Raw genomic sequence first — 24,692 nt, forward strand, 5'->3', positions numbered from 1 at the left:
AGCCGCAGCTCTCAAGGGCTCCTTCTGCTCCTTCCGAGGCTGGGGAGGGGTCCCCAGCGCCCCCCAGTTGTCCCCCCCTCCCCAAATTCCCACCGGGTTCTGTTCTCCAGGAAAACCCCGGGACCACCTCGGGGCAGGGAAAATAAATTGGGGAGGGGGAGACAATCCAGGCACCCCCCCCCTCCCCCAAACCATCCTGGGGGGTTCCACCCAGCGCCCCCCTCCCCAATTCTCACCCCCAGACCCCACCTGGCACCGAACCCCGGGAAATTTGGGGAGGGGGCTGCAATCCAGGCACCCCCGGGGGGGGCTGTACATAACCCCGTAGGTAGAGACCCCCGGGGGGGGCTCGGGGGGGCCGCTTCTGCCTTTATTTTATCATTTTTCCGGCTAATCATCATGTTTAAGGAGAAATCCTGCTCCCCCCTCCCCAATATGTACCCCCAGCCCCCCTCCCCAAATTACCCAGCTGCCGGGGACGTGTAGAAAGCACTTGTAACTTTGCCCCCCCCCCCTCCCCAAAACTGGGGGGCCCGTCCGCGGGTGGGGGGCCCTGGGCCCCCCCCGGAGGGAGCCAGAGTGATTTATTATTATTATTATTTTTTAAAATATATTCTATGTTAATTAAATCCCCCCCTCCGTTGGCGTGCAGTTGATTTTGGCGGGGGGGGGGGTTCTGAGGATTTTGGGGAGGGGGTTTCTGAGGATTTTCTGAGAATTTTGGGGAGGGGGTTTCTGAGGATTTTCTGAGGATTTTGGAGAGGGGGTTCTGAGGATTTGGGGGGAGGGGGTTCTGAGGATTTTGGGGAGGGGGTTCTGAGGATTTGGGGGAGGGGGTTCTGAGGATTTTGGGGAGGGGGTTCTGAGGATTTTCTGAGGATTTTGGGGGAGGGGGTTCTGAGGATTTTGGGGGTGGTTTCTGAGGATTTTGAGAGGGGCGTTCTGAGGATTTGGAGGGGGATTTGAGGATTTTGGGGGGATTCTGAGCTTTTGGGGCGGGGGTCGCTGTCCCCCGGCGGGTCCCGCGAGTCCTCCCCGCCGCCAGGGGGCGCTGTGGCGGGCGGGCGCCGGGCGGGCGCGCGGTCGCGGCCCAGCGGAGCCCAAAGACGCGGCCCCGGCCCGGCCCGGCCCGGCCCGGCCCGCAGGTACCGGGAGAGCGGGGAGGGGGGAACCGGGAGGGGCCGGGCGGGGGTCCCGCGGGGGCTGCGGGGCCGGGGCTGGGCTCTGCGAGGCTCGGGGAAGGAGCCGGGCCGCATGTGGGGGAGTCACCGGGAGGGGGACACGGGGATGCGGAGCCCGCCGGGGGGGCCACCGGGGCGGCCACGGGGATGGGGAGCCCACCGGAGGCGTCACGGGGACAGGGGATCCTCCGGGGGGTCACGGGGGGGACACGGGGGTGAGGGACCCCCGCAGGCCCCGGTAGGCGGTGACCCCCGGCAGGGCTGTCGCTGTCGCTGTCCCCGGTGGTGTCACGGCCCGCCTGAGGGGGTGTCACTGCGGGCAGCCCTCGGTGCAGGGACCGTGACCTCCGCACCGGAGCCGCCCTCCCGGGCTCACGGTGCCCCCTGCTCTCCCGGGGGGTGTCCGCGGTGGGGTCGCGGCCGCGTGGCCCCCCCGGTGCGGCGGGGCCGGGGTGACGTGCGCGGCCCGGGCCTGGCGCCGCTTCCTTCCCCTTTCCTGCTGCCCCCGTTCTCCGGCTCCGCCGCTCCTGCAGGGCTCCCCGTGGGCAAACCGGCGGTGCTGCGGGCACGGAGGGGGACTGGGGACACCGGAGGGGCTCCGGGGGGACTTTGGGGACCGGGTGTGCTGGGGACAGGGAGGGGGCGCAGAAGGGAGCGGGTCCCCAGAGTGAACCGGGGCTGCCTCAGGGTTGGGGTCCGCCCGTCCTTCGGGCACTGCCGAGGGGATCTGCCCGTGCTCGGGGGTGGCTGGGGGCTCTGGGGGGTCCCCGTGTCCCGCGGCGTGACCGGAACCCCTTCCCTTCCATTCCCTTCCCTTCCCTTCCCTTCCCTTCCCTTCCCTTCCCTTCCCTTCCCTTCCCTTCCCTTCCCTTCCCTTCCCTCCCGTCCCGTCCCGTCCCGTCCCGTCCGTCCCGTCCGTCCCCGGCGGCGGCGGTGGCATCGTCGGCCGTGTCCCCGCAGATGCTGTGACAGCCATGTCGGACGAGAAGCCCCCGCAGCTCGTGGATTATTTCGTGGTGGCCGGGCTGGCGGAGGGCTCGCGGGCGCTGGAGGAGGAGCAGCAGCCGCGGCCGGCGCGGCCCGGGGAGCCCATCACGGACGTGGCCGTGATCATCCGCTCGCAGGGCGAGGAGGTGCCGCAGGGCTTCACCTGCATCGAGACCAGCACGTCCGGCCACCCCGTGGACCTCAACGCGGGGCTGCTCAACAACCCCCAGATGTTCCTGTGCTACAAACGCGGGCGGGACAAACCCCCCCTGATCGAGCTGGGGTGAGTGGGGGGCACCGAGCCCTGCTCTGGGTCACAGCGGGCTGGGGGAAGAGTTTGGGAAACTGGGAAAGAACCCGGAGGGGGAAAAGTTTGGGAAGCTGGGAAAGAACCCAAAAAGGGAAGAGTTTGGGAAGCTGGGAAAGAACCTGGAGGGGGAAAAGTTTGGGAAGCTGGGGAGGAACCTGGAGAAGGAAGAGTTTGGGAAGCTGGGGAAGATCTCAGAGTGGGAAGAGTTTGAGAAGCTGGGAAAGAACCCAAGAAGGGAAGAGTTTGGGAAGCTGGGAAAGAACCCAGAGTGGGAAGAGTTTGGGAAGCTGGGGAAGAACCTGGAAGGGGAAAATTTGGGAAGTTGGGAAATAACCTGGAAAAGGAAGAGTTTGGGAAGCTGGGGAAGATCTCAGAGGGGGAAGAGTTTGGGAAGCTGGGAAATAACCTGGAGGGAGAAGTTTGAGAAGCTGAGAAAGACCCTGGAGGTGCCGCCGGCAGCTCCTGGGGTTCCCCTCACCCCTCTCCCTGTGCTGGTGTTCGCAGGGGTCTGAGGATGAGGGAAGAGATGAGAATGTTGATTTTATGTTTCAGAAGGCTTGATTTATTATTTTATGATATACGTTATATGAAAACTATGCTAAAAGAATAGAAGGAAGGATTTCTTCTGAAGGTTAGCTAAGAATAGAAAAAGAATGATAATAAAGGCTTGAACTGACTGAGACAGTCAAAACAGCTGGACTGTGATTGGCCATTAATTAGCAACAACCACATGAGGCCAATCACAGATGCACCTGTTGCACCCCACAGCAGCAGATAACCATTGCTCCCATTTTGTTCCTGAGGCCTCTCGGAGAAAGGCCGAGAGAGAAACAATCCCTCAGGAGAAACAATCCCAAGGAAAGGAATTCTGCTAACGCACGTCTGTGACACCCCTCAGGGTGCACTATGAGGGCAAGGACCGGCCCAAGCCAGGCTACCAGATCCTGGACACGACGCCCTACAGCCGCTCGGCCAACCTGGCCTCGGGCTCCCCGGGCCACCAGCGCACGTTCCTGACGTTCCGGCGCCCGGCCGAGCCGCCCGGGCACCACACGCTGGGCGTCACCGACATCTGCCTGGTGATGCCCAGCAAGGGAGAGAGCACCCCGCACACCTTCTGCCGCGTGGACAAGAACCTCAACACCAGCATGGTGCGTTTGGGGGGGGTCCCTGTCGCCCCTCCGGTGCCGCCCAGCCCGCGCTGAGCCCCAAATCCCCGATCCCTCCTTGCAGTGGGGCCCCGCCTTGTTCCTGTGCTACAAGATCGCCGTGGCCAAGGACAACACGCTGGTCTACGAGGCAGGTGGGGACCTGGGGCTCAGGGTTCTGGGGCCTCATTGTTGTTATTATTTTGAAAAATATTTTCTGATTTAACCTCCTGCAGCTGGCGTGGGGCTGATTTGGGGGAGCCCCTGGGTCTCCTCAGGGGGGTTTGGGGAGCACAAGGTGGGGCCCTTCAGCTGCCCCAGCACCCCTGGGGGGGCCTTGCCAGGCTTTTGGGACTGGAGTCACTTACTGGGGAGGGGGGACAGTGGGGTCCCTTACTGGGCAGTGTGGCATCCCTTACTGAGGTGACAATGGGGTCCCTTACTGGGGTGACAGTGGGGTCCTTACAGGGGGGGAGGTTGTCAGTGGGGTCCCTTACTGGGCAGTGTGGCATCCCTTACTGAGGTGACAGTGGGGTCCCTTACTGGGGTGACAGTGGGGTCCCTTACTGGGCAGTGTGGCATCCCTTACTGAGGTGACAATGGGGTCCCTTACTGGGGTGACAGTGGGGTCCCTTACTGGGGTGCCAGTGGGGTCTCTCGCTGGAGGTTGGGGGCAGTTGGGTTTCCTGTTGGGGGGAAGTTTTGGGGGGTGCTTTTGCGGAGCTGTGGGCACTCACCTGGCTGCCCCCTCCTCACTGGCGTGGGTGAGATGACCTGTGGGGCTGATCCCGGTGTCCGGCTGTCCGTGTGTGTGTCCGTGCAGGGCTGCTGAGCCGCTACCCCGAGCAGGACAGCGAGTCCTTCCCTCTGCCCGAGTCGGTGCCCGTGTTCTGCCTGCCCATGGGGGCCACCATCGAGAGCTGGCCCGTGGGCACCAAGTACCCCCTGCCCGTCTTCTCCACCTTCGTCCTCACCGGCGCCTCGGGGGACAAGGCACGGCAGGGCAGGGGGCTCGGGGAGGGGTGGCATGGGGGTCCCCAGTGCCATGGGAGGGGTTGGGTGCCCAGGTCTCAGCGCCTACAGCCTCGTGGGACCGGGATCCCTGTGCCAGGGGCTCCCAGGGCCGTGGGACCAAGATCCCAGTGCCTGGGGTTCCCGGGGCTATAAGACCAGGATCCTCAGTGCCAGGGGTTCCCATCCCTCATGGCACTGGGATCCTGGTGCTTGGGGTTCCCTTGTGGGACCGGGATCGTGGTGCCAGGGGTTCCCACCCCTCACGGCTCCCGGATCCCTGTGCCAGGGGTTCCCATCCCTCTGGGCCCAGGATCCCGGTGCCCGGGGTGCCCTGACAGCCCGGGGTGCCCCGCAGGTGTACGGTGCCGCCATCCAGTTCCACGAGGCGTTTCCCCGGGAGCGGCTGTCGGAGGCGCAGGCGCTGCGCCTGGGGCTGCTCAGCGTGGTGGACCGGGGGCCGGTGCCCGGGCGCTCCCTGCACACCCGCAAGAGCATCTGCGTGCTGTCCCACTGGCCCTTCTTCGACGTCTTCCGCAAGTTCCTCATGTTCATCTACCGCTACTCCATCTCGGGCCCCCACGTGCTGCCCCTGGAGACGTGAGCGGGGACCGGGGGGGGCTCCGGGGGGGACGGGGGCCCGCGTCACCTCCGCGCTGACGGGGCCGCTCCGCCCGCAGGCACATCTCCCACTTCATGCACAACGTGCCCTTCCCGTCCCCGCAGCGCCCACGCATCCTGGTCCAGGTGAGTCACCTGCAGGGGGTGACCGTCCCGTCCCACCCCATCCCATTGATCCCATCCCGTCCCACCCCATCCCATTGATCCCATCCCATCCCATCCCATCCCATCCCATCCCATTGTTCCCTTCCCATCCCATCCCATCCCACCCCATCCCATTGATCCCATCCCATCCCATCCCATCCCATCCCATCCCATCCCATCCCATCCCATCCCATCCCATTGATCCCATCCCATCCCATTGTTCCCTTCCCATCCCATCCCATCCCATCCCATCCCACTCCCATCCCACCCCATCCCATTGATCCCATCCCGTCCCATCACATCCCATTGTTCCCTTCCCAATCCATTCCATCCCACCCCATCCCATTCCATTGTTCCCATCCCATCCCTTCCCATCCCACCCCATCCCATCCCACCCTATCCATCCATCCCATCCCAGCTCAGCGTGTCCCCATGTCCCCCACCACCACGTCCGTGTGTCCCTGCAGATGTCCCCGTATGACAGCCTGCTGCTGTGCCGCCCCGTGTCCTCCCCGCTGCCCCTCAGGTAGGACTGGGGGGTGCTGGTTTGGGGGGCACAGGTGGGGAGGGGGCCGTGGGTGACCAGGTGATGTCCCCACCCTCAGCGGGGCCAGTTTCCTGACGCTGCTGCAGAACCTGGGCCCTGACAATGCTGTGGCACTGCTGGTGGCCGTCCTCACCGAGCAGAAGCTGCTCATCCACTCCCTGCGCCCCGACGTCCTGACCAGCGTGGGTGAAGCCCTGGTGGCGGTGAGTGACCGCAGGGGACACTGCAGGGACGCTGAGGGGACGTGCCACCGCGGGGCTGGGGACCTGCTGTGCTGGGGATCCTGGTCCCTCAGCGCTGGGGACCTGTGGCACTGGGGATTGCCACCCTCAGCACTGGGGACCTGTGGCACTGGGGATTGCTGTCCCTCAGTGCTGGGGACCTGTGGCACTGGGGATTGCCACCCTCAGCACTGGGGACCTGTGGCACTGGGGATTGCCACCCTCAGCGCTGGGGACCTGTGGCACTGGGCATTGCCACCCTCAGCGCTGGGGACCTGTGGCACTGGGCATTGCCACCCTCAGCACTGGGGACCTGTGGCACTGGGGATCCAGGTCCCTCAGCGCTGGGGACCTGTGGCACTGGGCATTGCCACCCTCAGCACTGGGGACCTGTGGCACTGGGGATTGCTGTCCCTCAGCACTGGGGACCTGTGGCACTGGGGATTGCCACCCTCAGCGCTGGGGACCTGTGGCACTGGGCATTGCCACCCTCAGCGCTGGGGACCTGTGGCACTGGGCATTGCCACCCTCAGCACTGGGGACCTGTGGCACTGGGGATCCTGGTCCCTCAGCACTGGGGACCTGTGGCACTGGGGATTGCTGTCCCTCAGCGCTGGGGACCTGTGGCACTGGGGATCCTGGTCCCTCAGCACTGGGGATCCCTGCCCTGCGGTGCTGGGAGCACTGATCCCGCAGTGCTGGGGACCTGCCGTGGAGATCTCCCTGCCGCGGTGCTGGGGATCCCCGTTTTGTGCTGCTGGGGACCCCGATCCCACAGCGCTGGGGATCCCTGTCCCGTGCCATCGGCGATCCCGGTCCCACAGCTCTGGAGCCCCCACGCCGCGGCGCCGGGCCCCCCATGCCGCCCGGCGGGGGCCCTGCGGCGCTGACCACCCTCGTCCTGTCCCCAGATGATCTTCCCCCTGCGCTGGCAGTGCCCCTACATCCCGCTGTGCCCGCTGGCGCTGGCTGACGTGCTGTGTGCCCCCGTGCCCTTCATTGTAGGCATCCACTCCAGCTACTTCGACCTCTACGAGCCCCCCCGCGACGTCATCTTCGTCGACCTGGACACCAACACCATTTTCCAGTGAGTGTCCCCAGGGCTGGGGGCGGGCAGGGGGTCTCGGGGGGTCCCGGGGGTCCCGCCCTGCCCTCGTGCCTGTGTCCCCAGGAGCGAGGAGCGGAAGCTGCTGTCGCCCCGCGCGCTGCCCCGCCGGCCCTGCAAGGTGCTGCTGGCCTCGCTGCACAGCCTGTCCCAGCAGCTGGATGAGCGTGAGTGGGGGGCCTGGGGGTCCTGGGGGGTCTGGGGGTCACCACATCCCCCAGCTCTGCTGTTATCATGGAATGGCCCAAACTGGGAGGGACCCACCGGGGTCGAAGGCCACCCTGAATTCCCCTCCCTGTCTGGGAGCATTTCCCAAGCAGGATCAGAGCCGTGGCTTCACTCCCTCATTCCCTGGGTGTTGCTTCCCAACCAGCCCCACCCCTGGGGCTCTGCGGCCACAGGACTCGTCCAGCCAGGTGTCCCATCCACGTCCCCGGTGCCAATGCTGTCCTGTCTGTGTCCTCGGTGCTGTTGCTGTCCCATCTGGCCGGCTGTCCCCGGTGCCGACTCTGTCCCATCCATGTCCCTGGTCCTGATGCTGTCCCCTCCATGTCCCCAGTACCAACCCTGTCCCCTCCGTGTCCCTGGTACTGACCCTGTCCCCTCCCTGTCCCCAGCACCGACCCTGTCCCATCCCTGTCCCCAGCACCGACCCTGTCCCGTCCCTGTCCCCAGCACTGACCCTGTCCCATCCCTGTCCCCAGCACCGACCCCGTCCCCTCCCTGTCCCCAGCACCGACCCTGTCCCATCCCTGTCCCCAGCACCGACCCTGTCCCCTCCGTGTCCCCGCAGTGCTGAGCGCGCCGGGCGAGGAGGAGCCCCCGGAGCTGGTTCTGAGCGACGCGGAGGCGGCGGGGGCGCGGCGGGCGCAGCTGGAGCTGGAGGCGAGGGCGGCCTTCCTGCGCTTCATGGCCTGTGCCCTGCGCGGGTACCGCTCCTTCCTGCGGCCCATCGCGCCCGCGCCCGCCCCGGCCGGCCGCGACGCCGGCAGCCTCTTCGCGCTGCAGGGTGAGGGGAACGGGGTGCTGGGGGGGCGTGTGGGGGGTGTCCCTGTGAGTGCTGTGCTGTCCTGTCCGGCTGGGTCCAGCTCGTCTTTGTCCCATCCCATCCTGTGCATCCCATCCTGTGCATCCCATCCTGTGCATCCCATCCCATCCCATCCCATCCCATCCCATCCCATCCCATCCCATCCCATCCCATCCCATCCCATCCCATCCCATCCCATCCCTTCCCATCCCATCCCATCCCATCCCTTCCCATCCCATCCCTTCCCATCCCATCCCATCCCATCCCATCCCATCCCATCCCATCCCATCCCATCCCATCCCACCCCATCCCATCCCACCCCATCCATTCCATCCCATCCCATCCCATCCCATCCCATCCCATCCCATCCCATCCCATCCCATCCCATCCCATCCCATCCCATCCTGTGCATCCCATCCTGTGCATCCCATCCCACCCCATCCCACCCCATCCCATCCCATCCCATCCCATCCCATCCCATCCCATCCCATCCCATCCCATCCCATCCCATCCTGTGCATCCCATCCTGTGCATCCCATCCCACCCCATCCCACCCCATCCCACCCCATCCCACCCCATCCCACCCCATCCCATCCCATCCCATCCCATCCCATCCCATCCCATCCCATCCCATCCCATCCCATCCCATCCCATCCCATCCCATCCTGTGCATCCCACCCCATCCCATCCATTCCATCTTGTGCATCCCATCTCATCCTGTGGATCCCATCCTGTACATTCCTCCCATCCCATCCCATCCCATCCCATCCCATCGATCCCATCCCATTGATCCCACGCCACCCCAATGACCCCTTTGTGTCCCCTTTGTGTCCCCAGGGTTCCTGCGCTCCCGGGAGCGCGCGTACCAGCGTTTCTACGGGCAGCTGCTGCGCACGCAGCTCTTCACGCAGTTCATCGAGGACTGCTCCTTCGCCAGCGACCGCGAGCCCTGCCTCGAGTTCTTCGACACCTGCGTCGACAAGGTGTGTCCCTGTGTCCCCTGCACGTGTCCCTCGTGTGTCACTCACTCCTTGCATTGAGTTCCTCACACCTGTGTCCATGAGGTGTGTCCCTGTGTCCCCTGCACGTGTCCCTCGTGTGTCACTCACTCCCCACCTCGAGTTCCAAGATGTGTCCCTTGTGTGTCCCTCGTGTGTCCTTCACTCCCCACTTTGAGTTCCAAAATGTGTCCCTTGTGTGTCCCTTGTGTGTCCCTCGTGTGTCCCTCACTCCCCACCTCGAGTTCCAAAATGTGTCCCCACTGTGTGTCCCTTTTGTGTCCTTTGTGTGTCTCTCACTCCCCACCTCGAGTTCCAAGATGTGTCCCTTGTGTGTCCCTTGTGTGTCCCTCACTCCCCACCTCGAGTTCCAAGGTGTGTCCCTGTGTCCCCTCCACGTGTCCCTCGTGTGTCCCTCACTCCCCACCTCAAGTTCCTCACCTTGTCCCCCCTGTGTGTCCCTTTTGTGTCCCTCAGTCCCCACCTTGAGTTCCAAGGTGTGTCCCCGTGTCCCCTCCGTGTGTCCCCGTGTCCCCCCCATGCCCCTGCTGACCCCGCCCCCCGTGCAGGTGCAGGTGGACCTGGAGAAGCCCGAGGACACGCCCCTGATGGAGCTGGACGACCCCCGCGGCGGGGAGCACACGGTGTTCATCACGCCCCCGGAGCAGCCGGCGGGGCCCGACGGGGCCGAGCCCCCCGCGCGCTACAGGTGAGACCCCCGGGGCCCTCCCCGCGTGTGCCCCTCCCCAAACCCCGCTCACCTGTGCCCCCCACGCCCCCCCAGGTATGACGGGTTCCCCGCGCTGCGCCCGGAGCTGCTGGAGCCCCCCCGGGACCCGCTGGTGGCTCAGCTGTGCCAGGCCAGGAGCAGCGCCCCGAGCAGCCCCGCGCCGCGGCGCACCAAGCAGGTGAGGGACACACCTGGGACACCTGGGGAGTGTGGACAGCACCTGGGCATGGCTGCTGGGACACTGTGACACCTGTGGGTGGGACAACACATGGTTAAGCGTCCCTGTGAGCTGTGCCACCTGGGCACTCTGCTGGGACACCTGGACAGCTGGGACAGCACGTGGCTAAGTGTCCCTGTGAGCTGTGCCACCTGTGAGATGGCACAATGGTCACACAGGTGTCTCTGAGCTGTGCTACCTGGGCACAGCTGCCTGTGACAGTGTGACACCTGGCCTGGTGCCCAGATGGCACAACACCTGCACAGGTGTCTCTGTGCTGTGCCACCTGGGCACGGCTGCCTGTGACACTGTGCCACCTGGACAGCTGGCACACCACCTGGCTAAGTGTCCCTGTGAGCTGTGCCACCTGTGAGATGGCACAACGCTCACACAGGTGTCCCTGGGCTGTGCCACCCGGCCAGGTGCCCACAGGGGCTCAGCTCCCATTCCCTGACTGTGCCTTGGTGTCCCCAGGAGATGAAGGTGGCCCAGCGGGTGGCGCAGAAGTCGTCGGCAGTGCCCGAGCTGTGGGCACGGTGCCTGCTGGGGCACTGCTACGGCCTCTGGTTCCTGTACCTGCCCACGCAGGTGCGCGCCGCCCCCGCCAAGCTGCGGGCGCTGCAGCTGGCCTACGACGTGCTGCGCAAGATGGAGCAGCACAAGGTGGTGCTGCCCGACGAGGTGGGTCAGGTCCTGCCCCAGAACCTGCTGGGGGAAAGGGGGAGCTGGGCTGGGACTGTGGGGTCAGCGGGGCTGGAGGAGGGGGGAAACGGGAATCTGTGGTCAGTGTCCAGTGCTGGGTCCAATGCTGGGTCCAGTTCTGTGTCCAGTGTCCAGTGCTGGGTCCAGTTCTGTGTCCAGTTCTCAGGCCAGGAGGGACATGGAGGGGCTGGAGCAGCAGGAGGAGGGAGTGGAGAACCCCTGAGGGAGCTGGAAAGGGAGCAAAGGAGGTTCAAGGGGGGACTCTGTGGTTCTGCACAGCTCCTGCCAGGAGGGGACAGCCAGGGGAGGGTCAGGCCCTGCTCCAGATCTTCCTGGGAAAAGGGGGAGCTGGGCTGGGACTGTGGGGTCAGCGGAGCTGGAGGATGGGGGAAACGGGAAACGGTGTCCAGTGCTGGGGCCAGTGTCCAGTGCTGTGTCCAGTTCTCAGGCCAGGAGGGACATGGAGGGGCTGGAGCATGTCCAGAGAAGGGGAAGGGTCTGGAGCAGCAGGAGGAGGGAATGGAGAAGCCCTGAGGGAGCTGGAAAGGGAGCAAAGGAGGTTCAAGGGGGGACTTTGTGGTTCTGCACAGCTCCTGCCAGGAGGGGACAGGGACAGGAGGGGAGGGAACGGCCTCAGGCTGGGCCGGGGGAGCTCAGGGTTGATTTCTGGGGAAATTCCTGCTGGAAAACGGGGTCAGGCTTTGGAAGGGGCTCAGGGAGGTTTGGAATGACCACCCCTGGAGGTGGCTGAGGAGGCCTGGGCATTGATCTGGGTGCCCAGCTGGGGGCTGGCACCGCTTGGCCCCTGTGCCGCTGGGCACAGGTCCGTGTTCTCCGGCTGCCTGTGGCACTGTGAGCCTGGAGGGGTGCCCGGGTGCCCCCCAGGCTGATGCTGAGGTGCCCCCCCAGGTGTGCTACCGCATCCTGATGCAGCTGTGCGGGCAGTACGGCGAGCCCGTGCTGTCCGTGCGCGTCCTGCTGGAGATGAAGCGCGCCGGCATCGTCCCCAACACCGTCACCTACGGCTACTACAACAAGGTGACGCCGAGGGGACGCCCTGGGGGGGGTTGCTGGGGGTCCCCATGGCCACCTCCTAACCCCCAACCCCCCGCGTGCCCCATGGCAGGCGGTGCTGGAGAGCAAATGGCCGGCGGGGACCCAGGGGGGGCGGCTGCGCTGGGCCAAGCTGCGCAACGTGGTGCTGGGGGCGGCGCAGTTCCGGCAGCCCCTGAGGCAGAGGCAGCGCCAGAGAGCGGCCGGAGACCCCCCCGGTGAGGGCACGGGGGGGTTGGTACCCCACTCACACCCCCTGGTCCCCTTGTGGGTGATCGAGCCCCTCCGAGCATCTCCAGGGCATGGGGGGGGGCCTGGTGATTGTCCCCTGTCCCCTCCTGTCACCCCCGTGTGTTGGGGGGGTGTTATGGGGGTCATTGACACCCCCTTGTCCCCCCCCAGGTGACTGAGCCCCCCCCCCCCGGGGCTGGGGGCCGCTGTCCCTCTGTCCCTGACCCCTCTGTCCCAGGGCTGGGGGCTGCTGTCCCTCTGTCCCTGACCCCTCTGTCCCCCCCAGGTCCCTCTGTCCCACCCCAGGGGTGGGAGCCGCTGTCCCTCTGTCCCTGACCCCTCTGTCCCTCTGTCCCTGACCCCTCTGTGCCCCCCAGGTCCCTCTGTCCCAGGGCTGGGGGCCGCTGTCCCTCTGTCCCTGACCCCTCTGTGCCCCCCAGGACCCCTCTGTCCCAGGGCTGGGGGGGGCGTTCTGTGCCCCCCAGGACCCCTCTGTCCCAGGGCTGGGAGCTGCTGTCCCTCTGTCCCTCTCTGTCCCCCTGTCCCTGACCCCTCTGTGCCCCCCAGGTCCCTCTGTCCCCCCCAGGGGTGGGGCCGCTGTCCCTCTGTCCCTGACCCTCTGTCCCTCTGTCCCTGACCCCTCGTCCCTCTGTCCCTGACCCCTCTGTCCCCCAGGTGACCGTGCCCCCCCCGCCCCGCGCCCCCCCCTGCACCGCCAGACCACCTGGGCGGGTCGGAGCCTCCGGGACGCGGCGCCGGCCCCGCGGCTCGTCAAGAGCGGCAGCCTCAGTTTCCCCGCCCCATGCGAGGCCGGGGCGGCCCGCGGAGGAGCCCCCCCTCCCCCGCCACCCCCACCCCGGCCGCCCCCTGCCGCCGCCCCCGGTTCTGCCGACGGGAGCCTCTCGGACATCGCCACCGGCGACAGCGGCGGCGACGGAGGGGCCCGGGGGTCCCGGGGACACCAGCGCCCAGCGGCTTGGCGGCAAGCTGCAGCAGCTGCTGTCCCCGGTAGCGCCCCGCCCGCCGCCGGCCCCGAGGAGCCGCCCGGGATCCCGCCGGGGTCGCCGGGGTCGGAGCAGCGGGACGGGGACCCCCGCCCGTCACGGCGCAGCCCCGCCGGGAGCCTGCTGCGGCGCCGGGAGCGGCCCGAGTCCACGGCGTCCAAGGTACCGCGGCTGTCCGTCCGGCTGTCCGGCCGTCTGTCTGTCCGGCCGGCCCCCCCTGACCCCCATGTCCTTCCCCCCAGAGCTCGGTGTCGCTGGGCAGTGAACTGGACCTGTCCGATGCCTCGGGGGGCAGCGGCGGCGCCCCCAAAGCCTCAGGGGAGCCCTGCGCGGATGGGGGGGCGGGGACGGAGCCCCCCGGCCTGGAGGTGAGAAATGGGGGGTTGGGGGGGGCAGAGATGGGGGTTTGGGGGGCACAGGGGTTGAGGGGGCACAGGGGTTGAGGGGGCACAGGGGTTGGGGGCACAGCTGAGGTTTGGGGGGCAGAGCTCAAGTTTTCAGGGCAGAGCTGGGCTTTGGGGGGCACAGCCCAGTTTTGGGGCAGAGCTGGGCTTTGGGGGAGCACAGCCCAGGTCTGGGGGGCAGATCTGGGGTTTTGGGGCAGAGCTGGGCTTTGGGGGGCAGAGCTGGGCTCTGGGGGGCAGAGCTGGGGTTTGGGGAGCAGAGCTGAGGTTTGGGGAGCACAGCTCAGGTTTGGGGGCCAGATCTGCGCTCTGGGGGGCAGTTCTGGGCTCTGTGGGGCACAGCTGGGCTCTGTGGGGCAGTTCTGGGCTCTGTGGGGCAGATCTGGGCTCTGGGGGGGAGATCTGGGCTCTGTGGGGCAGAGCTGGGCTCTGGGGGGCACAGCTGGGCTCTGTGGGGCAGTTCTGGGCTCTGGGGGGCACAGCTGGGCTCTGGGGGGCAGTTCTGGGCTCTGGGGGCAGTTCTGGGCTGCTAAGTGGGGGCACAGCTGGGCTCTGGGGGGCAGTTCTGGGGTTTTGGGGCGATCTGCGCTGGGGGCAGTTCTGGGCTCTGGGGGGCAGTTCTGGGCTCTGGGGGGCAGATCTGGGCTCTGGGGGGCAGTTCTGGGCTCTGGGGGGCAGTTCTGGGCTCTGGGGGGCAGTTCTGGGCTCTGGGGGGCAGTTCTGGGCTCTGGGGGGCAGTTCTGGGGGGGTCTGGGGGGCAGGGCTGGGGGGCAGCTGGGCTCTGTGGGGCAGTTCTGGGCTCTGGGGGGCAGATCTGGGCTCTGGGGGGCAGTTCTGGGCTCTGGGGGGCAGATCTGGGCTCTGGGGGGCAGATCTGGGCTCTGGGGGCAGTTCTGGGCTCTGGGGGGCAGATCTGGGCTCTGGGGGGCAGTTCTGGGCTCCGGGCTCACAGCAGCCGCCCCGCAGGTGCTGCTGTCCAGCTGCTCGCGCTGCCCGGGCTGCGCCGCGCTCGTGTTCGACGAGGAGCTCATGGCCGGCTGGACCTCGGACGACTCCAACCTCAACACCTCGTGCCCCTTCTGCTGCCGCTCCTTCGTGCCCTTCCTGAGCATCGAGATCCGCGACCTCCGCCGGCCCCCCAGGTGCCGCCCCTGGGACACCGCCAGTGTCCCCCTGCCCTCCCCCAGAGTGTCCCCAAGGTGTCCCCAAGGTGCCACTCCTGGGGACGCCCCCTGGGACACCCCCGGACAGCCTCAGGGACCCCCTCAGGTGCCACCCATGGGGACCCCCAAGGACACCCCCAGACAAACTCTGGGACCCCCCAGACAACCTGAGGGACCCCCACTGCCCTCCTAATGTCCCCAAGTTGTCCCCCAGGTGCCACTCCTGGGGACACCCTGAGACACCCCCTGGGACCCCCCCAGACAGCCTCAGGGACCCCCATCCTCTGTGGGGCCCCCCAGTGTCCCCCTGCCCTCCTGATGTCCCCAAGCTGTCCCCAAGGTATCCCCCAGGACCCCCCCAGACACCCCCAGGGACCCCCATCCTCTGTGGGGCCCCCCAGTGTCCCCCTGCCCTCCCCAATGTCCCCAGGCTGTCCCCAACCCCCCTGTTTGCTCCCCACCATTCCCCCCCCACCCATCCACCCTTTGGGGGTCCCCCGGTGCCCCCCATTGCCCTGACCCCCCCCGTGTGTCCCGTAGCCCCCCCCCGGTGCCCCCCTCCCCGCAGGGGCCGGTGCTGAGCGACCGCCGGCGCTGCCTGGAGCTGGACGGGACCCCCCGGGACCCCGGGACCCCGGGCTGTGCAACGGCTGCGCCGAGACCCCGGTACGGGGGGGCTGGGAATGGGGGGGGGCCTGTCCTCACCCCTGAAATTGGGGTTGGGACAGCCCCATTTGGGATTTGGGGTCCCTCACCCCTGAAATTGGGGTTGGGACAGCCCCATTTGGGATTTGGGGTCCCTGTTGGTGCTTTGGTGGTTCTGGGCTGGGCAGGGGGTCCCAAGTGTCTCGTCGTCCCCCCATTCCCAGGTCCTGGTGCATTCCAGGGCTGGGCAGGGTTTGTCCCCCCGCCCTAATTTGGGGGTCCCACTCATGTCCCCCCAAATTCCCAGTTCCTGGTGTGTTCCAGGGCAGGGCAGGGGGTGTTAATACCCCCTAATTTGGGGGTCCCAATCGTGTCCCCCCCTCAATTCGGGGATCCCAATCATGTCCCTCTCCCCTAATTCAAGGGTCCCAATTGTGTCTGCCCCTCCCTAATTCGGGGGTCCCAATTGTGGGGTCCCAGTCGTGCTTCTCCCTCCTAATTCAGGGGTCCCACTCGTGTCCCCCCCCGAACCCGGGGTTCCCAATCATGTCCCCCCCTCTCCCCAACCCGGGGGTCCCACGGGTGTCCCCCCCAACCCGGGGTTCCCAGTCATGTCCCCCCTCTCCCCAACCCGGGGGTCCCACGGGTGTCCCCCCGCAGCCGCCGTGGCGCCGCGAGCGCGTGGCCTTCGCCTACCTGAGCCCGCTGGTGCTGCGCAAGGAGCTCGAGAGCCTGGTGGAGAACGAGGGCGCCGAGCTGCTGGCGCGGCCCGAGCTGGTGGACAAGCACCCCATCATCTTCTGGAACCTTCTCTGGTTCTTCCAGCGCCTGGCGCTGCCCAGCCAGCTGCCCCTGCTGCTGCTGGGCTCCCAGCACGCCCCCCCGGACCCCCAGGTGCGTTTGGGGGGCTGGGAAAGGGTTTGGGGGGTCCTTGGTGGTGCTGAGCCCCCCAACCTTGTCCTGCAGCCCTGCTGGGCTCCCAGCACAGCCCCTGTGACCCCCAGGTGGGTTTGGGGGGGTCTGGGGGGTCTGGGGGGCCTCTGGAGGGGTCCTTGGTGATGCTGAACCCCCCCCACCCCTGTCCTGAGCCCCCCACCCTGTCCTGAAGCCCCCCAACCCTGTGCTGAGCCCCCCACCCTGTCCTGAGCCCCCCCACCCTGTTCTGAACCCCCCAAACCTGTCCTGAGCCCCCCACCCCTGTGCTGAGCCCCCCACCCCTGTCCTGAGCCCCCCAACCCTGTGCTGAGCCCCCCACCCCTGTCCTGAACCCCCCACCCTGTCCTGAGCCCCCCACCCCTGTCCTGAACCCCCCACCCTGTCCTGAACCCCCCCCCCCCTGTCCTGAGCCCCCCCCCCTGTCCTGAGCCCCCCACCCCTGTCCTGAGCCCCCCACCCTGTCCTGAGCCCCCAACCCTGTCCTGAACCCCCCAAACCTGTCCTGAGCCCCCCACCGCTGGCGCCCCCACCCTGTCCTGAGCCCCCCAAACCTGTCCGAACCTGCCTGAGCCCCCCACCCCTGTGCTGAGCCCCCCACCCTGTCCTGAGCCCCCAAACCTGTCCTGAGCCCCCACATCCCTGTCCCCCCTGAGCCCCCCCCCCCCCCTGTGCTGAGCCCCCCACCCCTGTCCTGAGCCCCCCCACCCTGGAACCCCCTGTCCTGAGCCCCCACCCCTGTCCTGAGCCCCCCAAACCTGTCCGAGCCCCCCACCCCCGCCCCACCCCTGTGCTGAGCCCCCACCCCCTGTGCTGAGCCCCCCACCCCTGTCCTGAGCCCCCACCCCCCTGACCCCCAAACTCCTGAACCCCCCACCCCTGTCCCACAGCCCTGCTGGGCTCCCAGCACAGCCCCCCAAGACCCCCAGGTGGGTTTGGGGGGCAGGGGGTCCCTCACCACCACAATTTTGGGGTCCCCCCGATCCTGGGGTCTGTTGGAGGTGCTGAGCCCCCCAAACCTGTCCTGGAGCTCCCAGCACCCCCCCGCCTCCCCCGTTGGGTTTGGGGGGTTCTGGGGGGTCCGGGGAGGGTCTGGGGGTCCTTGGTGGTCCTGACCCCCGTGGTGCAGCCCCCCGAGGCGTCGCGGGTCCGGGTGCGGCTCCTGTGGGACGTGCTGAGCGCCGAGGCCGAGAGCTGCCCCCCCCTCTACGTCATCTGGAGAATGCACAGTGAGAGCGGGACCGGGACCGGGACCGGGAGTGGGGTGCGGGATTTGGGATTGGGGGGATTGGGGGGATTGGGATTGGGGGATTTAGGGGATTTAGGGGATTGGGATTGGGGGATTTGGGATTGGGGATTTGGGGTATGGGCTGCGGGATTTGGGGGATTGGGGGGATTGGGATCGGGGGATTTGGGGTATGGGAGTGGGGATTGGGATTGGGGGATTTGGGATTGGGGATTTGGGGGTATGGGCTGCGGGATTTGGGGGGATTGGGGGATTGGGATCGGGGGATTTGGGGTATGGGAGTGGGGATTGGGATTGGGGGATTTGGGATTGGGATTGGGGGTATGGGATTGGGGGGATTTGGGGGATTGGGGGATGGGGATTGGGATTTGGGGGTTTGGGGGGGGATTGGGATTGGGGGATTTGGGGTATGGGGTGGGATGGGATTTGGGGGATTTAGGGGATTGGGATTGGGGGATTGGGGGTGATTGGGGGGGGATTGGGATTGGGGGGATTTGGGTGGGGTGGGGATGGGATTGGGGGATTTGGGGGGATTTGGGGGGTTGGGGATTGGGGATTGGGGGGGGGATTTGGGGTATGGGAGTGGGGATTGGGATTGGGGGGGATTGGGATTGGGGGTTTGGGGGTGGGCCGCGGGGGGGTGGGGGATTGGGATTGGGGGGATTTGGGGGGGATTGGGATTGGGGGATTTGGGATTGGGGGTGGGATTGGGAGAATGGGAGTGGGATAGAGGATTGGGATTGGGGATTTGGTGTGCGGGATTTGGGGATATGGGATTGGGGGATTTGGGATGGGATTGGGGATATGGGATTGGGGGGTGGGATGGGAGAATGGGAGTGGGATAGAGGATTGGGATTGGGGATTTGGTGTGCGGGATTGGGGGATTGGGATTGGGGGATTTGGGGGGATTGGGGATATGGGATTGGGGTGTGGGATTGGGGATTGGGATTGGGGGATTTGGGGGATTGGGATTGGGGGATTTGGGGGATTGGGGTGGGGAATTTGGGGGATTGGGGGTATGGGATCTGGGATATGGGGGATTTGGGGGATTGGGGGTTTTGGGGTGGGATTGGGGATATGGGATTGGGGGATTTGGGGGATTGGGGGTATGGGATTTGGGGACACTGGGGTGACGTTTTGGGGTCCCCCAGGTGCCATCCCAGGGGATTTGGGGACACTGGGGTCACTGGGCTCACCTTTGGGGTCCCCCAGGTGCCATCCCCCCCCGGCTGCACCCCTGGGGCCCCCCGGCCCCCCCGTTCTCGCTGCCCTTCCTGGAGGCCCTGCTGAGGCACGTGGGGCTCAACGAGGTGCACAAAGCCATCGGGCTCTTCCTGGAGACCCTGGCGGCCCCCGGAGCCCCCCGCACCCTGCACAGGTACGGACGGACCCCAGATACCCCAAATTCCCCAAATCCCCCAAATCCCAACAAATCCCCCATCCTGGAGACCCTCATGGCCCCCGGAGCCCCTTGGACCCTGCACAGGTACAGACGGACCCCAAATCCCCCAAATCCCCACAAATCCCCCCCATCCTGGAGACCCTGACGGCCCCCGGAGCCCCCCGCACCCTGCACAGGTACGGACAGACCCCAAATCCCCCAAATCCCCCCAAATCCCAACAAAATCCCCCCAAATCCTCCCCCCCCATCCTGGAGACCCTCATGGCCCCCGGAGCCCCCACACCCCTGCACAGGTACGGACAGACCCCGAAACCCCAAATACCCCCAAATCCCCCCAAATTCCCCCATTCTGGAGACCCTCATGGCCCCCAGAGCCCCTTGGACCCTGCACAGGTACGGACGGACCCCAAATACCCCAAATCCCCCCAAATCCCAACAAAATCCCCCAAAATCCCCCCCATCCTGGAGACCCTCATGGCCCCTGGAGCACCTTGGACCCTGCACAGGTACAGACCAACCCCAAATACCCCAAAATCCCCCCAAATTCCCCCATCCTGGAGACCCTCACGGCCCCCAGAGCCCCCCACACCCTGCACAGGTACAGACAGACCCCAAATACCCCAAAATCCTCCCAAATCCCAACAAATTCCCCCCAAATTCCACCCAAATCCCTCCAAATTCTTCCTGAATCCCACCAGAATCCCCCAAATTCCACCCGAATCCCCTTAAAATTCTTCCCAAATCCCCCCCAAAATCTCCTAAAATCCCACCAAAATCACTCCCAATTCCCCCCAAATTCTTCCTGAATCCCCCTCAATTCCCCCCAAATCCCCCCAGTCCCACAAATCCCCCCCAAATCCCACTGAATCTCCCCAAAATTCCCCCAAGTCATCCTAAATCCCCCCAAATTCTGCCAAATCCCCCAAAAATCCCTCAAACCCCCCAAATCCACCAAATCCCCCCAAATCCCCCAAATTCCCCCAAATCCCCCCAAATCCCCTGCAGGAGCATTTACCGGGAGCTGCTGTTCCTGACGCTGGCGGCGCTGGGCCGGGAGCACACGGACATCGGTACGGGGGGCACGGGGGGCACGGGGGGCACCTGGGTGACATTGGGGGCTCGGGGGGGGGACACGGGGGGTGCCACAGAGGGACACGGTGGGTCTGGGGGGAACCACGGCGGTTCAGGAGGGACATGTGGGGCTCAGGGTGTGTTTGGGGGGGACACGGGGGTCTCAGGGGCACATGGGGGGTATTGGGGGCTCGGGGGGGATGCAGTGGGTCTGGGGGGGCTCAGGGTGTGTTTGGGGGGCACACGGGGGTCTCAGGGCACCCAGGGGGTGTTTGGGGCTCAGGTGGGACATGGGGGTGCCACAGAGGGACACGGTGGGTCTGGGGGTGCCACAGAGGGACACGGTGGGTCTGGGGGGGCTCAGAGGGACACGGTGGGTCTGGGGGTTCCGGGGGCTCCGTGCTGACCCCCGCGTGCCCCCCCCAGCCGCCTTTGACCGCCGGTACCGTTCGGCGCTGGCCAAGCTGGGCGGGACCCCGGGCCGGGACGAGCTGAGGCGGCGGCGGGCGCAGCCCCCGAGCGCCAGAGCGAGCGAGTGCCGCCGGTGCTTCGGGGCGCCCCCGGAGTGCTGAGAGCGGCACCGGGACCGGGAACCCCCCCGGGAACCACCCCCGAGTGCTGAGAGACCCCCGGGACTGGGGAACCCCCCCGGGAACCCCCCAGGATGGGATAGGAACGACCCCCCCAGGGCACCCCCAAATGCTTGGGGGGAGCTGAGATGGGGAAGGAACCCCCCAGGACCCCCCTCAAATGCTCCAGGGACCCCTCAGGACCCCCCCCCAGATGCTTCAGGACACAGAAGGGACCCCCCCCCTCAAATACTCCAGGGTGGGAGAAAAAGACCCCCAAGACTCCCCTCAAATACTCCAGGGTGAGGAGGAAGCACCCCCGGCACCCCCAGGCTCACGACGGGTTTTCTATGGCAGTGTTAATATATTTTTATTTATTTATTCACCCTCCCCCAGAGTGAGAGCGCGGGTGGGACGGGCAGGGGCGGCTCTGGGGGGGGTTCCCCCTCCTCATTTCTGCCCCGGGGGGGGTTTGGGGGTGCCAGGGCAGCTGGGGGGGCTCTGGGTTGGTGCCCCCCGGGGGGGTTTGGGGCCATTGGGGGGGGGGTTCGGGGCCGCCCCCTCCCCTCGCACTGTGCAATAGCAGCCCCCGCCCCAGGGGCCTGTAAATAAAAGCTGCTGCGGTATTTTCCTCGCTGGCTCCGGGATAATTTTTATTTACCGGGGGGGTTGGGGGGGGTTGGAGGGTGCGGAACCCCCCTGAGGGGAGTGAGGCCGGCTCCGCCATCTTCCACCCTGGCGCTGCCCTCAGGCCGCCATCTTGGATCCGGGCACGGGCCATGAGGCCTCGCGGCCGCCGAGCCCCGCGCGCTGTGGCCCCGCCGGGCACTGGGGGCTCTGCCCGGTGTCCCCAGAACCGGGATCTCCTTCCCCGGACCCACCGCGGCCTCGCAGCGGCGCCACGTGCGGCGGAACCGGGCCGGTACTGGGCCCGGGGCGGGTACGGCGGCTGTGAGGGGACAAAACTCCCTGACGCGCCGGGGGAGAAGTCGCCCGCCGCCACCGCGCGCCGCCGGCGGTACCCGGATGTTCAGGCTCGGGGACCCATTAAAGGCGCCCCGCGGGGAAGCTCGGCGCTTTTCCATTGGTGCAGCGCGACGTCAATCATTGCTGAGACACCCAGTGAAAGCTGCGAGGCGGGATAAGAGCGGATTGCAGCGATTCCATTGGTGAGATCTCGTGCCAGTCTGCACGCCGCACCAATGGGCGTTGCGGCTGGGGTCGGGAGGCGGGGCGGGCGCGGCGGCGGCGGCGGCCAATCAGCGGCATTGTTTGTGGTGGTGCCGGTTGCGCTCGGCGGCGGCCGCGTCTGCTCCGCCCGCCCGGCCCGGGACCCCCGGGACCGCCCGGGACCCGCCGGGATCCGCCGGGAACCACCAGGAACCACCGGGAACCCAACGGGAACCGCCGGGGACCCACCGGGAACCCGCCGAGATCCCCCGCGACCCCCGAGCCAGGTGAGGCCCGCGGGGGCGGTGGGGCCGGCCCGGCGGGGGCGGGGCAGGGCCTGGCTGGGGAAGGGGGGCGAGAACCGGGGCTGAGGGGGATTTTGGGGGATCAGGGCGGATCTCGGGGGATCAGGGCGGATTTCGGGGGGCTGAGGGCGGATTTTGGGGGCTGAGGGCGGCAGGCAGAGCCCGAGGGGTTGCGGGCGGGCTGGGCTGGGCCGTGGGGGCGCGGGGCGCGGGTTTGGGGGGCAGAGCCCGAGGGCTTGGGCGGCGGCGGAGCTCGGGTTTGGGGGCAGAGCTCAGATTTGGGGGGTAGAGCTCGGATTTAGGGCAGAGCCGAGGGATTCTGGGGAGCAGAGCTCGGATTTGGGGAGCAGAGCTGAGGGATTCTGAGGGGCAGAGCTCGGATTTAGGGGAACAAAGCACCGGGATTTTGGGGAGCAGCTCTCAGGGATTTTGGGGAGCAGAGCTCAGATTTCGGGAGGACCGAGCCCAGGGATTTGGGGAGCAGGGCCGGAAGGATTGGGGTCACAAAGCAGACAGATCTGGGAGAGGAAGAGCTCGGATTTTGGGGAGCAGAGCTCAGAGATTTGGGAGTGCAGAGCTCGGGGATTTTGGGGAGCAGAGCTCAGATTTGGGGCGCAGCCTGACAGGTTGGTGGGGGCAGAGCTCGGGGATTTTGGGGAGGGGCAGAGCTCGGATTTTTGCGAGCAGAGCCCGAGAGGTTTTGGGGGGCACAAAGCAGATGGATTTGGGGGGGGCAGAGCACAGGGATTTGGGGCAGAGCTCAGATTTGGGGGAGCAAAGCACGGGGATTTTGGGGAGCAGAGCTAAAGGATTTTAGGGAGCAAAGCTGAGGGATTTTGGGGCTCAGAGCTCCGGGATTTTGGGGGAGGTTTTGGGTGGGGATCAGAGCTCAGGGATTTTGGGGAGCAAAGCTCAGGTTCGGGGCGGTAGAGCTGGGGGATTTTGGGGGTAATGCTGAGGGATTTTGGGGTCAGAGTCAGGGGATTTTCAGGGGGATTGGGGAGCAGCTCTCAGGGATTTTGGGGATCAAAGCTCAGGGATTTGGGGGGCAGAGCTGAGGGATTTGGGGAGCAGCTCTCAGGGATTTTGGGGGATGCTCGGGATTTGGGGGCAGCTCAGGGATTTGGGGGATCAAAGCTCAGGGATTTGGGGGCGAGCAGAGATTTTGAGGATCAGAGTCAGGGTTTTGGGGATCAGAGCTAGGTTTGGGGAGAGCTCTTTTTGGGGGATGAGCTCAGGGATTTTGGGGTGCTAGGGATTTTGGGGATCAGAGCTCAGGGATTTTGGGGTCAGAGCTCAGGGATTTTGGGGGGCAGCGCTCAGGGATTTTGGGGAGCAGCACTCAGGGATTTTGGGGGTATCAGAGCTGGGGGCAGCCTCAGGGATTTTGGGGGCAGCTCTCAGGGATTTTGGGGATCAAAGCTCAGGGATTTGGGGGGCAGAGCTCAGGGATTTTGAGGATCAGAGCTCAGGGATTTTGGGGGATCAGAGCTCAGGGATTTTGGGGCTCAGAGTTCAGGGATTTTGGGGCTCAGCCCGGGCGGTTTGGGGGCGCGCCGGGGAATGCCCCGGGAAATCCGGGATGTCCCCGATGGGATTTAGGGGGGCGGATACCGGGAACCCCCCGGACCGCCCCCCCTCGAGCCCCGCTTTGTTTCCTGCGCTCCGTGCGGGATCCGGGGGCCGCTCCCCGTTCCCGGCTCCTTCCCGCGCCGTTTCCCAGCCCCATCCCGGATTTCCTCCCCGCGGGATTCTCCCTCTTTTCCTGTCGCTTCCCGGCGCCGCTTCCCCTGCTCGGAGGCAGCGGGGAAACTTTGCCATCGCCGCAGGAGCCCCCGGCGCCTCGCCCTGCCCGCTTCGGGGGGATCGGGACGAAAACGCCGCGCTGGGGCGCTGGGAGGGGGCGCGGACCCTTCCTCACGCCCTTTTGGGGGAGCTGGATCCTCTCCCAGCCGCAGATCGCAGAGGGTTTCTCCTGCCAGGCATTGAGGATTTCTGCTCCCCGAGGAGAATCCTTGCCCAGATTGCCCACATTTGGGGCGCGTTTCCCCTCCCGTTGGAGCCTGGAGAAGGGATCTGTGATGGCGGGGGGAGGGGGTGGTTTGCCGGGAACACAGGAGGAGGAGGAGGAGGAGGAGATTTGGGAATCTGGGAGCAGGGAGGAAGAGCCGGGATCCATTGGCTTTTCCCGAGCATTTCTGATTTTTTTTTTAATTTTTTTTTTTTTTTTAATTTTTCATTTTAACATCCATTTGATTTTTTTGGAGCTTCCTCAGGCGGGAGGAGGAGGAGGAGGAGGAAGGGGGAGCACGGGAATGGGAGCAGCCTGCTCCTGGCAGGAGTGTGGGAGGATTTGACTCCTGTTCCTCGGTGCTCCCGGGTGGGGGCTGGGGCTGATGAGGCAGCCGCGGTTTTGGGGCAATTTCAGGCATTTTAAGGACTGGGGGTGCCCACTCTGAGAGACCCTGGCACGGGCCAGGATTGGGGGACATCCCCCAAATCTGTGTGAAATGGAGTTTCCATATGGAGTCTCTGCTGGGAATCCAG

The 24,692-nt window shown here is 66.3% G+C and overlaps 1 protein-coding gene across 1 annotated transcript; it reads left to right on the forward strand.

Annotated features, from left to right (window-relative positions):
• Positions 1 to 2,041: 2,041 nt before the first annotated feature.
• On the forward strand, positions 2,042 to 20,708 carry DENND4B (DENN domain containing 4B). Its single transcript, XM_030965137.1, is given in 28 exon segments — positions 2,042 to 2,451; positions 3,377 to 3,629; positions 3,712 to 3,781; positions 4,450 to 4,619; positions 4,996 to 5,237; positions 5,318 to 5,384; positions 5,870 to 5,928; positions 6,008 to 6,152; positions 7,082 to 7,257; positions 7,342 to 7,442; positions 8,069 to 8,284; positions 9,140 to 9,285; positions 9,870 to 10,009; positions 10,085 to 10,208; positions 10,722 to 10,928; positions 11,859 to 11,987; positions 12,076 to 12,220; positions 12,909 to 13,182; positions 13,246 to 13,399; positions 13,480 to 13,605; positions 14,608 to 14,783; positions 15,345 to 15,414; positions 15,417 to 15,470; positions 16,110 to 16,343; positions 17,512 to 17,611; positions 18,841 to 19,006; positions 20,036 to 20,100; positions 20,528 to 20,708. Coding segments are annotated over 28 exon segments (4,251 nt in total). The 5' UTR covers positions 2,042 to 2,155; the 3' UTR covers positions 20,674 to 20,708.
• The last annotated feature ends 3,984 nt before the right edge of the window (positions 20,709 to 24,692 follow it).

Source organism: Camarhynchus parvulus, chromosome 25 (assembly GCF_901933205.1).
Source record: "Camarhynchus parvulus chromosome 25, STF_HiC, whole genome shotgun sequence".
NCBI classification, from domain to species: domain Eukaryota; kingdom Metazoa; phylum Chordata; class Aves; order Passeriformes; family Thraupidae; genus Camarhynchus; species Camarhynchus parvulus.